Raw genomic sequence first — 12,314 nt, forward strand, 5'->3', positions numbered from 1 at the left:
CTTTGCACAGAGGAGTTTCAGCTGGTTTATTGACGTGCGGCTTTTTTTTTTTTTTTAACCCGAAAGACGTTCGTTCCGTCCTTATAAGACGATGACTTTGGCCTCCTAATGTGTGACCAGCATCACGACAACGCTGCTCTGCTCTTCCTTGTCATGTGATTTTTTTATTTTTATTTTTGCAGTCCCAACACGATAGAAGCAGAGCTGCATGCAGACTTTATCTCCGTTTTATGCAACTTTAAAATGATTTCTGTCCGACAGTTGATCTCTCAGAGGAACAACGAGCGTGATTGAAAAGACCAAGTCGAAGCATTTTCATGTGACGCGTGCGTCGTGTCTCTGCTATGAATACTGAGGAGCTCAGGAGGTCGAATGTGGACAGTGTGTGTGCGTCGGGATTTAAATAAGGACAAAAAAAAAAGGTCAACGTTGAGATTCTGCGTTCTGGCGGACGAATCAGATTTCACTAAACGTTCACACAATGTTTTAAATGTAAAACCTTCATTTGCGGTGAAACCAACGCCTGTCTGTGTCTGGGACAGCAAAGAAGTGAGTCTCGTGAGGAAGAGGAGAGCGTTTAATGAAGGTAGCAGAATCTGAACCTCACCGAGGACTTCCGTGTTCACCGGGTGTACAGGGAGACATCCCACATAGGAATTTAATTTAAGAATTGAAAATGATGTCCACGTGGAGAAATCACAATCATTATGAATAATCATTATCATCCGATCCACCTCAGATCAGCCAGACGTTCATTCATTCCTCTGAGACGGACGTCTTCTTCTGGGACAGCACCAGGTCCTTCACCTGCGGCGTCAGCGACATCAGCTGAGTGCGGACGCTCTTCGTCTCCTCGTCCTGCTCCGCCTCCGCCTCCACCTCCTGCTGCTTCCTGCTCTGACTCTGACTCACCAGCTGCTTCACCACCAGAGACTGGAAGGAGGACAGCAGCTGCTGCTGGTCCTGCAGAGACACACAGAGGGAAAGACAAATAAATACAGAGACAGACATACACAAACAAACAAACAAACAAACACACACACACACACACACACACACACACACACACACACACACACACACACACACACCCACCCAGCCAGCCAGCCAGCCAGCCAGCTGTTGAACTGTCACATGAAGACCTGCAGCTGCTTCTTCTGAAAACAATCCTCACATTTTTCTACACCGAAGCTCAAGACTGTAAATTTATATAATTTCTTCTCTTAAAAAAATCCAAAAGAACCAAATGGACTGTCGTTGAAAAAAGCTGTTTTGTTAAAACCTTTTTACATGCCAGTTTAAAATTGTTCCAATAGAAATGAATTTAAACAACAATCATCAAACTGGTGTTATTCGAATGCACCAAATGCTTAAAGCATTTCTCAAGTGCTTTAGAGAATATTTCAAAATATGGAGATACATATTGTGCATATATTATATGCTGCTTGTGACTCTGAGCCGCAGCAGGAAGAATCGCCTGATGGATGCAGTGACCCGCTCGTCACAGAGAGGCAAACACGTTCACCGCAGAACCAGATACTGAAGCCCAGCTGGACTCAGGAGGTCTGCCGACACGGTCGGCGTTATTCGATGAGCTCCATTCAGAGGAGTCTCCGCCCCCCTCGCTCTGATTGGCCGAGACGTGAGAAAGGAGCGGAGGACTCTCGGCTTCTCCTTCCAGCTGCAATGTAACTATTTGTGCGCAAACACCGAACGTTTTCTGTCCTCCAGCGTTCAGATCACTAAACCCGGACTGGTTCTGGAGCTCGGAGGGAGACGTACCGCGGGGATCCGTCCGGTGAGCGTGCCGATGATCTGCGGCACGCAGCGGCCCGGAGCGTGCAGCATGCAGTGGGCGCTGGCCTGGAACAGCAGCACGCTGGTCAGGTGGAGGACCAGCGCCGGGTCCTCGGTGTCCTTCAGCTGCTCGCAGAGGGCCTGGCGGTGCAGGAACAGAGCCTGTCTGGAGGACACACTCACAACGTCAGGGACGGGACATCGCCTCGGGACTGACACGCGATGTGAAGTATAAATACATGTTAAAAACATGCAGAACCTCACTACCTCTCCTTCTTCTTGTCTCCTTTCTTCAGCATGAACCCGCACACCTCGGCACACGTCTCTATGTTGGTGAGAAAGTCTTCAATGGTCTGTAAGAAACACAGAGACCCGGTTTCATGTCTGTATTTACATTTCATCCTGAAGCCTTTCCGCTGGACCCGGCCGAGCGGCTGCCTGGAGCCACCGAGATCAAAACGGATCATTTAGCTTCAATGTCAGCCTCGCTGATCCTTTAAATGAGGCTTTACTCTCCGATTCAGAATTTTTTTTCCCTCAAGTTAAAGTTGTTTATATTTTTGCTTCAAGTCTTTAATACAGAAAACATCAATTTGTAAATTCCGCACAAAGATAAAAAGGCCTTTTCAATAGGTCTGCCTCGCTCTGCAGTCACTGTAGATCTTTATTTCTCTTTTATCATCATGTCTCTGCACCGTGGTTTCATGGCGCTCATCCTCCAGTCCTGATCTTAGATAAAGTCTGACTCTAGGGGAAGAAAGGAGGAAAGAAAGCTTTCATGTTTTCTATCGCGGACATCAAAAGCAAATCAAATTCTAGAACTTTGCAGAATTTAAAGCCGTCGTGAGCGAGAGCTGGTTTGTGACGCGTCTGTGGAGACTTCTTTAAGGCCTTCCTGAGATATCACGTTCATAGTGGGAAACCGATGTGAGCTCACGGCGACCTTTGAGCACCAAAATCTTATCGGTACATCCTCCAGTTAAATTGTGAGAAACTTGAAGAAAAAAAAAAAATCCCTCCAGATGTTGCTGAAATATCATGTTCACCAGCATAGGCCAATGTAATGAGACGCTGACCTTTGACCTTTGACCTTTGACCACCAAAACGTCATCAGTTAATCGTTGCTATCAGGTGAATCTTTCTGCCAAGTTTTAAGTAATTCCTTCGAAGCGTCATTGAGATATCGAGATTACAAGAACAGGACAGAAAACCTGAAACAATAAAGCCTCCAGTTATGAATATCTATGGTTCATGAAGAATAACTGGGTTCTGTATATGTAACGTAAAAGGCTCGGGGTCAATGTGATCAATTCATCTCCAAATTTCATTATAGGGATTTTTAATAAGCACTTTTCAGATGGACATTTAATAAAACAGAGAAAGTTGTACTTACTTTTCCATTCAGACAGTTGTGCAGCTTCATCAGAGGTCCTTTAGTCTCCTCAGACAGTTTGCTCAAAATCTTCACTCTGACCTGCAGAGACACATCAGAGACGTTCAGGATGAACCAACCAGATCATCTCAAACATCAGAGACGTTCAACATGAACCAACCAGATCATCTCAAACATCAGAGACGTTCAGGATGAACCAACCAGATCATCTCAAACATCAGAGACGTTCAGGATGAACCAACCAGATCATCTCAAACATCAGAGACGTTCAGGATGAACCAACCAGATCATCTTAAACATCAGAAAAGTTCAGGATGAACCAACCAGATCATCTCAAACATCAGAGACGTTCAGGATGAACCAACCAGATCATCTCAAACATCAGAGACGTTCAGGATGAACCAACCAGATCATCTCAAACATCAGAGACGTTCAACATGAACCAACCAGATCATCTCAAACATCAGAGACGTTCAACATGAACCAACCAGATCATCTCAAACATCAGAGATGGTCAGGATGAACCAACCAGATCATCTCAAACATCAGAGACGTTCAACATGAACCAACCAGATCATCTCAAACATCAGAGACGGTCAGGATGAACCAACCAGATCATCTCAAACATCAGAGACGGTCAGGATGAACCAACCAGATCATCTCAAACATCAGAGACGTTCAGGATGAACCAACCAGATCATCTCAAACATCAGAGACGTTCAGGATGAACCAACCAGATCTTCCCAAACACAAAGTGGATGCTGCTTCACTGCAGCCTGTTCTGGCTGATCTCAGCTCTTCGTCCATCACTGGGAGGAGACGCAGCGACAGACCTCGGTAGTGATGGTGCTGGGATCCTCCGCTGACATCATCAGGTCGGCAGCCAGGAAGTTCACCAGGATGTTGGTGACGTCGGAGCACACGGTCTTCAGGACGTGTTTGGAGATGTGGACCTGCGTCTCATCTGCACACACACACACAAACAAACAAACAAACAAACAACATGTGTTCAGGCTGTGAAGCTGAGTGTGTACGTCTCCCAGCAGGCCTCAGGAGGATCTCTGAGTGCCCTTTAGGGGGACTCTGCTCTGAATACAGCCCTGGTGTCACTTCAGCAGAGGAACAGACAGCAGAACTGACCAGAGAAGAACTTGGCGCCTTTCTCAAACAGTCGGATGTTGTTGTACAAGTTGGTGATCTCCTCCTGCAGGTCCTTCATGCTCTTCTTCTTGTTGGCCCCTGAGGGGGAGCTGCTGGAGGACATGAACACCGTCCTCAGCACCTCCTGGTAGGTTTTAGTCAGCGGCCTGCAGAGACAGGAACAGTGAGAGGACGGACGGATGGCTGTGAGCAGAAGACACGTAACCTCGGTAACCTGCGTTACCTCACTAAGTGCTCCGCCAGCTCAGAGAGGATTTCTTCGGGGCAGTCGCTCACTCTCTGCTCCAGAACCGCTTCGATCTCCTCCTGAGCCATGAAGGGAGCCTCGGTCTGTCTGCTGCGATCTGGGCCAACGTAAAACAGCAGTTAATTACTCTCAGAGGGATTCCAGTTACCTTCGTCTTCATGAAAACAGGTTGAAACAACCCAGAGGAGAGATTGGAGCCAAGCGGCCGCTCCGCTCGTGTTCCAGTAAAAAGCCTCAGTGAGCAGGTTTAATGTGGATAAAGAGACGTCGTGTTCCTGAGAAGACGAGACGGCCCTCGGCGTTACTTTGCTGTGAAGGTCCGGTGTCTTCATCGCTGTCCTCGTCTTTCCTCCCTTTCTTCTTGGTTTTACGGATCCGGATCTCTCTGGCGTTGCCTCCTCCGCCTGCTTTCACACTGCCGCTGCCCTCTGGGAGGCAAACAGAGGACATATTGTCGTTTATTCCTCCAATACCTGATCAGTTTAAAGGCGTGATCAAACTTTAAAGTTTCAAAACATGAACAAATACATCACGAGGAGGTCATAAACCACCTATTCTTTCATCTTAGGCCTCTAAGTCCTGAAGAAGAGAGTCGATTCAAAATGCACATTGTGGTCTTATTTTCCACATTCAGTAAACTATTGGTAAATTAAAATGCATTTACATCAATTCTCTGATACGCATCAGCACGGTGGAGAGGAGTGTAACTGCAGGTTCAAGAACAGGTCAGAGGGATGTTGATAGAGATGCTCAAGGCTCCTGGCAAAAGGGAAATCCCCTAAAAAATAATTCATTGAATAAAATAAGAGTATGAGTATAGAATAGACCCTATACGTTTTAAAAAGGGTTATGGAAACATCAGGCATGAAGACAGGTCGGTAAAAAGGGGAGTTTTGTCTTCTCTGAACTGCACTCTGCATCAAATATAACTTCTAGAAATCCAATCAACTATAAATGTAGATTTTGGCTGAGAGAGAATAGATCCCGTTAAAAGTGTCCCGCGTCCTACAAGTGAACAAGACGATTTCTTCACTCTGCTCTTTGACCTGCGCAGCAACACGAGGCAGATATTCAATGAACCGCCGAGTGTCCACTGGCAGTAACTGTAGGCTGTGTGTGTGTGTGTGTGTGTGTGAGTGAGCTGTAGGGAGGGTTTAACAGACCTGTAGCCTTCTTCCTGCGCTCTGCTTCTCTCTTCTCCTTCTTGGAAGTGGCTGAGCTCTCAGCCATGATGGACGCCTGCTTCAGATCGTCTTCGGTGATCAGAAACACCGGATTGTTCTTCACTTCCTGAAAACCACAATGCAGGAAAAAACAACAACAACACTGTTCAGTAGCTTCCCCGCTGCGAAGAGAGTTGTTTCATGTGGAGATGTGCGAGGAAGGCAGCGGCACCTTCTGAGCTTTCTGCTGCATGGCCTCATCGAACAGAGAGAGGCAGCTGCTGATGAACTTCTCGCTGACCACGACGGTTCCTCCCAAAACTCTGGCGGAGGTCTGGACGTTGGTGTTCCTCATGGCCTGGCTGATCAGCATGCCCACGTCCTCCGTGGACAGGCAGCAGGGCAGGATCGGCTAAACCACGCACGGAAACACAGTTCATGATCAACTCTTCCTAAGTAACCACTTTATGATTAAGACAGTTGTCATGGTGATGACCTGGAGGTCGGTCCACGTGGCCGAGTTGACTGCTTCCTCCACGGACGCCTCCACCTGGTCCACCAGAGTCTTCCCCACGCAGGCCGCTCGGAGGAACAGCAGTTTGTTGGACCTGAAGCGCTTCTTGATGTAGCCGGTGGGGTCGGGGATGCCCAGTCTGACCAACGCGTCGAACTCTGCAGGAGGACGACTCATCGGCTCGTCAACAACTCCACAAACAGCCACAGAACATCAGAAGCAGCTTCAGAGTAGCCGTTCAGCTGGTCTGGCATCAGCTGCAGTAAAGCGGGCCCGAGCACACCAGTCACTGTCATTAAAAAGCTCCTCCTTCATCGGTGACTCGGCAGGATTCAATGAGCTCCATTTAGTGAAATCTGTCTTTGTTCATGATCTCAAACTTTGAGGGACAAAAACAAGTAAACATTTTGCTGCCGTGTCACTTTTATTTGATACCTCTAACTACGACAGGTGGAGCTTGCAGCACTTTTTAGGCTGAATTTGAATTGTTTTTTTTTTTAATATTTGCATGTTTTTACGTGACATACCCAAACTGTACATCATTAATTCATGAATAGGGTTTTGTTGGACTCAAATTATGTCCAACTTTGTACAAGTGTATCATTTTCACCAACATTTGGGCTCAGGAACATGTTTATTCTCCAGCAGTAATCTGCCAACAGAGAAGCTCTACTTGGTCCATGAAAACCTCTTCAGTCTGGCTTTTAATTAAAATGGCTTTGAAAGATTGGCTTTGACATATTTTCATGTCATTATATTTACATTTTTATTATTTCATACCTTCTGTCGTCCTTTTAACTACTTTTACATACTTTTATTGCCTTTACCTATCTAAACTTTTATCCTAGCTCCTATTTAACTCCAACTTGTTATTATTATTTACTTTTTATTATTACAGCATTCATCTTTTTACTGCATTTAATTGTCCTAATTGTTATTCTTGTTTTTTTTACTTTTCTAGTTCTTATTTCATTCTATTTTACCATCTTTATTGTTATCTTAGCTTTTAATCTATCGTTTACATTTCTATTATCTCTATTGTCTCAGTGCTTTTTAACTTGTCTTTTTTTCTTCTTCTTTTCATTTGTTTTTTATTTTGTCTCCAAGTTGTTCTTAAATGTATTTGTTGGTTTCTAGTCTACAACTGTCTGTCTTATTATTGGTCTGTCAATCATCTGTTAAGCACTTTGAACTGCACCAACATTATTAAAGCTTCAAGCTTCAAACATGGAAGAGCGTTTTCCTCCAGGTAACATTAAATAAAAGCACATTGGAACCGGTGAATGTAGAAGTTTGAAGCTGTAAACTGAGCATGAGCACGAGCTGCTGATTACGTCATGTTTGGATGTGCAGGTGAGTCCGTTTGTTCTTTCAATAGGATTATTTAAGGAGGAATCTCAAAGTCCGTCTGCAGAACATTTGCAGGGGAATCACAGAACTGAAAGCTTTTTAAGCTACGCGGGGTTTGAATTTCTATGAACTCCTACAGTCTCATTTCTGCCTCGCCCTGCTCATCTTTTTACCGAGTGATGTAAGCAGTGTCGCGGTTAAATGTCCATGTGATAAATGTGGTGTTGAGACATTCGGGGTGAAGACTCAGAGCTGAAAATAGACCCCAAACCAACCTAAATATCCGTTCTGCTGGAGGAAGGAGTCGACCCAGGCGTTCTGAGTTCTGGAGTAGATGTCGGGGATGAACACCGCTTTGTCCTGCCGGCCTCCGACCACACTTCCTCTCAGACGCCCGGAGTTCACCAGCTCCTCCAGGACAGCTGAACACAACAACACACGTTACATTACGACCCAGTGTGTTGTATGTTGAGTGACGACGGTGAAACAACAGAACCGTCTCTCCTTACAGTACAGAAGATGTTCCTGAAATCCAAACGTTCCGATCATACTGCTGACGGGAGTCGGCCTGCAGAGTGAAGCAACACAACGCTGTTAGAATAAAGTACCAAACAATACAACCACAGGTCCCGTGTTAGATTCAGAGGGTCTATGGGTGGAAGTGGAACATAAAATCCGTAACTCTGTTTTCATTAGTCTGTAATTTCTATCGACCTCCATGTTGCACTGCGGCGTGTCTACAGGAGTCCAGAAGGGACAAACTAAACGGGGCACTAAAACTAAAAGGGCGGCACGGTGGTGCAGTGGTTAGCACTGTCACCTCACAGCAAAAAAGGTTCCGGGTTCGAATCCGGTCCTGGGCCTTTCTGTGCGGAGTTTGCATGTTCTCCCTGTGCTTGCGTGGGTTCTCTCCGGGTTCTCCGGCTTCCTCCCATCATCCAAAAACATGCACCTCAGGTCAGGTTATATATATATTATAAACGTATAAGTACAACGTAGAGCAAATACGGGTCCACAGTGCAAAAGGTCAGAGGTCAGAGTTTATGTGTGAAGGGGGAGAGTTGAGCATCGGTCTGGAGGAGCTGCATGGAGGCTCTCAGGTTCTCCAATATAACCTGCTGTCATCATCTATATTTGCATAAATTCGTAATCTTCGGAGAATTGAGGCGACTGTTGACGCTACGAGTGGTGTCCCATTTCCTTCGTGTAGGATTTGAAGCCGTTCACCTGCTCGCTGCGTTCTGAGGAGAGAGATGCAAAGACTGCAGACTCCAGCGGACCTGAGGAGCCCCGTGATGACCGACAGCAGCGGCGGCAGGTGATGAAAGTGTTGTAAGTGGCGAGTTGGAGCCCGCAGAGATCCGACTTGGCTGCAGCTGGTCCTCCAACCGCCGGACGAACTCACCACTGCTCACCAGGAACCTTGCTGTCGTCGTCGTCTGGTCAGACGTCGAAGCAGCTCTTTACACATTCCTCCCTCAATTAAACGTGTTCCCTGTTTCATGTGTTTCAAGACCTCGGTTTTAACGAGAGAACCGGACGTTCACCTGGTGACGGCGCTGAAGAGTCCTCGTATCCTCGCTTTGTGTCGGGCAACAAAGGCAGGAGTGAAGATGACCCCTCTGTTGTACTGGTCCATCTCTCCCTGGATCAGCTTCCCGAGACGCTTGGACAACTCCTGCGAGACGTGAGAAAACACACGCAGGTCAAGCGGTGGACGGAGGGAAGCAGCATGAAGAGGCTGAAGAGGAATCCGTCACGTCGACACGCGAGCTTACTGCACAAATATGGTTTCATGATACTTCATACAAATGGTTAAAAAAAACAAAAAAACGCTCACCAACAGAAGACAGTTTGTTTGCATAAAGGGTTGCTATGGCAACACAGGTAGACGACCCACGTGGAGTTCCACAGGGGTCTATTGTTGGACCATGTCTATATTAGTGATCTGTTTGCCGATGACACAACCCTGGTTCTCTCATTCAAATGTCACTTCACTGATAAAGGATGCTAATGTTGGTTTAACTTCCTACGCTCTGGATTAAATAACTATCTTTGAATATTAAACAAATCTAATTTTTGTCATCTTCAGCGGTAAAAAAAAGCAGCATTTTCTAAGGATTCATCTAAAATGATGAAAGAGTCTGGAGACCCGTCAAGTCTCAGATCTTCAGTCTCACCTGCAGAGGTTCGATAGATTTGGGTACCAAATTATGGGATGGCCTCTCCCATCTGACAAAAAGCTGCTCCTCTATTAAATGCTAGAAAAGGTGCTTAAAAAAAAAACCATTTAACTTGTTTCATAACTGTAACACACGCATATATAACCTCTCATCCATCACCATATGCAGATCTTTTTGCTTCGTGACTTTTTTTTTTGCTGTGATTGTTGTGACTTATATTCTGTTGTTATTTGTTTCCATTATTTTCATGAAGCGATATTATTTCTGCATGTAAACTTTGTATTTTCTATAACTGTAAACTTTTAACAATTATCTTGGTGGAGGCTTCAAATGAGCCCGCTGTTTTTTTTTTTTTTAATGCCTCTTCCTGCTCTGCACTGAATTTCTGTTTTAATTAAATCCAAATAAATCAAATCAAATCAGCAGGTGCAGACCGACTCACCTCCATTAAGAAATCTCCTGGGAGGTCGTAGCTTTTGCAGAGTTCAGCGACGCTGATCAGCCCGGCCTCCTGCAGCTTGTCGTTCACCTCCTCAGCCAGACGGTTCAGGTACGAGCTGCAGATAGGAGATGTTTCACTTCTCTTTGTTTCAGATCAGCGTTTCCAGCTCAGTTCGGATGGAACCAGTTAGCGATTCCTTCAGAATGAACCCGTTCACGCCTCGATTCTTTAATACAGTCGTTTAGATTGGAACAATATAAACAAAAGAAACTGGAATTCACTGCAATAATCATTTGAAAGTAAAATGAAGAGTGAAATTACTGTTTGTACATATAAGACTGAAACTAGTGCTTCTGTACCAGAACTCCTCACTTTATTATTGTCATTTCTTTTTATGCCACTACTGCAATTCATGTCATCAGGCAAGTTTTATTCGGAAACTACAAAAATATTCAAAGTTAAATCCTGAACCAAAGCCCGACATTTACTTATTCATTCATTGACTTGCTGTTATAGATGTATACTTATACCTGCGTATGTTGGGGCTGAGAGGGTTCATTATGTTTGAATGCATATCTGTACTTTAATGTATATGCCAAACAAATGTAAAAACGATGCATTTTTGATGGCTGTCCATCACAATGGAAGCCGGATCTGATCTGGTCTTCCGATTAAATGTAGTCTTTCATTATGTTTTGTGAAGTTGAATCTGTATTTTTTCCCCCCCTCTGCAGACGAGTTCGAGTTCTTTGAACGTAAAAGCACACGGCACACCTCGGGTCCAGTTCTCCTGGAGAACAGTGTGAGAGTGCATCCGAACAAACACGCAGCGAAAGGTCTTTTTGCAGAACGGTTCAAAATGTGCCGGGTTAAAATCTTCGTGTCCGATTCTTAGGATCCGCCTGGCTTTGTTTAATGAACCGACGTTTCCTTGAGCTGCAGCAGCAGCGGTGTGATGAAGTGTGAATACTCACTCATCGATCAGCTGACCCAGAACCAGCTGAACCCCTTTATCAGATTTCGCAATGTCGATGGCTCTGCTTTCAACGTGGACCCAGTCCACATTGATGATCTGAAAGGATGAAGGTCAAGTGAGGAAGATGATTATACTGACGGGACATGACGCGCAGCAGCTGCTCACACACATGCCAAAACACACACACACCTGCTGCAGGTCCACGATGTTGATCCGCCCTGTGAAACCGAGTGAAATTCGCGGTCAGCACTTCCACTTCTCAGACAGACAAATAACGTGACCAAGTGAAAGCGGGAAATCTTTTTTTTTCAACACGTGACACTGACCTCCGTGAACGTAGAGCTCGTCCCGGATCTCCCTGCTGATCTGGGCCGGGGTGATGTACTCCTTCCCGTCCAGCGTGTGCACCACATCCAGCTGCTTGTCTTGGACCAGTTTTGCAATAATTTCGATGCAGTTCCTCTCCGACAGCCTGTGTGGGGGGGGAAAGTTTCAGGAAAGAGGCGTCAGTGACACGACCAGCTGCAGATGTTGACCGTCTTCTTGTTGTTGCTGACGACATCCGTTTGCAGAACAACAAACGATGCACAGCCGGCTGCGTTACTTTTACGTCAAACTTTAATCGTAGCTAACATTAGCTCCGCTGCTAACGCCGGTTACCTTTGAACCGACTCCGCGAACTGAGCTCTCTGGAAGTCGGCGGCCAGCCGGCGGATCTCCTCCCAGTCCGCCGCCATTATTACAAGTTTATGTGTTAATAAATGCAGCGAAGCACGCGCTTCAAGAGGACTCAGCTAACTGTTAGCCGGCTGACGTGACAGCAGCTCCGCTCCGCTCCGCCACACGTCAACACACTGTGACGTAGGACGGTGCGCCAGAGGGTCCAAAGCTACTATTCCGACCCTTCGCCGACCCTGACGTCACGATATGAGACGCATTCCGGTGTATGACGTAACAGCAGAGAGGATTCTGAAGTGAGACGTTCTCTGCTGAGACGTCACACCATTAAAACACACACATATATATATATATGTAAACTAAGATTAGAAACATACAACAGGTAAAAAAAAAGGACAACGGCGTCAGAC

General features: G+C 45.8%; 1 protein-coding gene across 1 annotated transcript; it reads right to left on the reverse strand.

The window, feature by feature from the left end:
• Window positions 1-559: 559 nt before the first annotated feature.
• Window positions 560-12,080, reverse strand: ufl1 (UFM1-specific ligase 1). Its single transcript, XM_069161684.1, has 19 exons — window positions 11,887-12,080; window positions 11,553-11,698; window positions 11,416-11,444; window positions 11,225-11,322; window positions 10,251-10,365; window positions 9,173-9,303; window positions 8,135-8,193; window positions 7,901-8,047; window positions 6,258-6,433; window positions 5,994-6,173; window positions 5,762-5,888; window positions 4,904-5,026; window positions 4,575-4,695; window positions 4,331-4,497; window positions 4,024-4,154; window positions 3,191-3,271; window positions 2,065-2,150; window positions 1,783-1,963; window positions 560-963 (listed from the first exon to the last, which is right to left on the reverse strand). The coding sequence occupies exons 1-19, from the start codon at window positions 11,961-11,963 to the stop codon at window positions 757-759; spliced, it is 2,382 nt and encodes a 793-aa protein (XP_069017785.1). The 5' UTR covers window positions 11,964-12,080; the 3' UTR covers window positions 560-756.
• Between the last annotated feature and the right edge of the window lie 234 nt (window positions 12,081-12,314).

This window comes from Embiotoca jacksoni, unplaced genomic scaffold, assembly GCF_022577435.1.
Source record: "Embiotoca jacksoni isolate LCO1_2020_lvr unplaced genomic scaffold, fEmbJac1.0.p SCAF_29, whole genome shotgun sequence".
Taxonomy (NCBI): domain Eukaryota; kingdom Metazoa; phylum Chordata; class Actinopteri; family Embiotocidae; genus Embiotoca; species Embiotoca jacksoni.

Bases quoted from the DNA above. Each gene is read 5' to 3' on its own strand.
- ufl1 (XM_069161684.1), bottom strand. From the start codon at position 11,963: ATGGCGGCGGACTGGGAGGAGATCCGCCGGCTGGCCGCCGACTTCCAG. The intron at 11,445-11,552 runs GTCAGTGTCACG...TCGGTTTCACAG, and splicing joins CGAGCTCTACGTTCACGGAG to GGCGGATCAACATCGTGGAC. The intron at 6,434-7,900 runs GTTGGTTTGGGG...GTCCTCCTGCAG, and splicing joins CCAGCAGAACGGATATTTAG to AGTTCGACGCGTTGGTCAGA.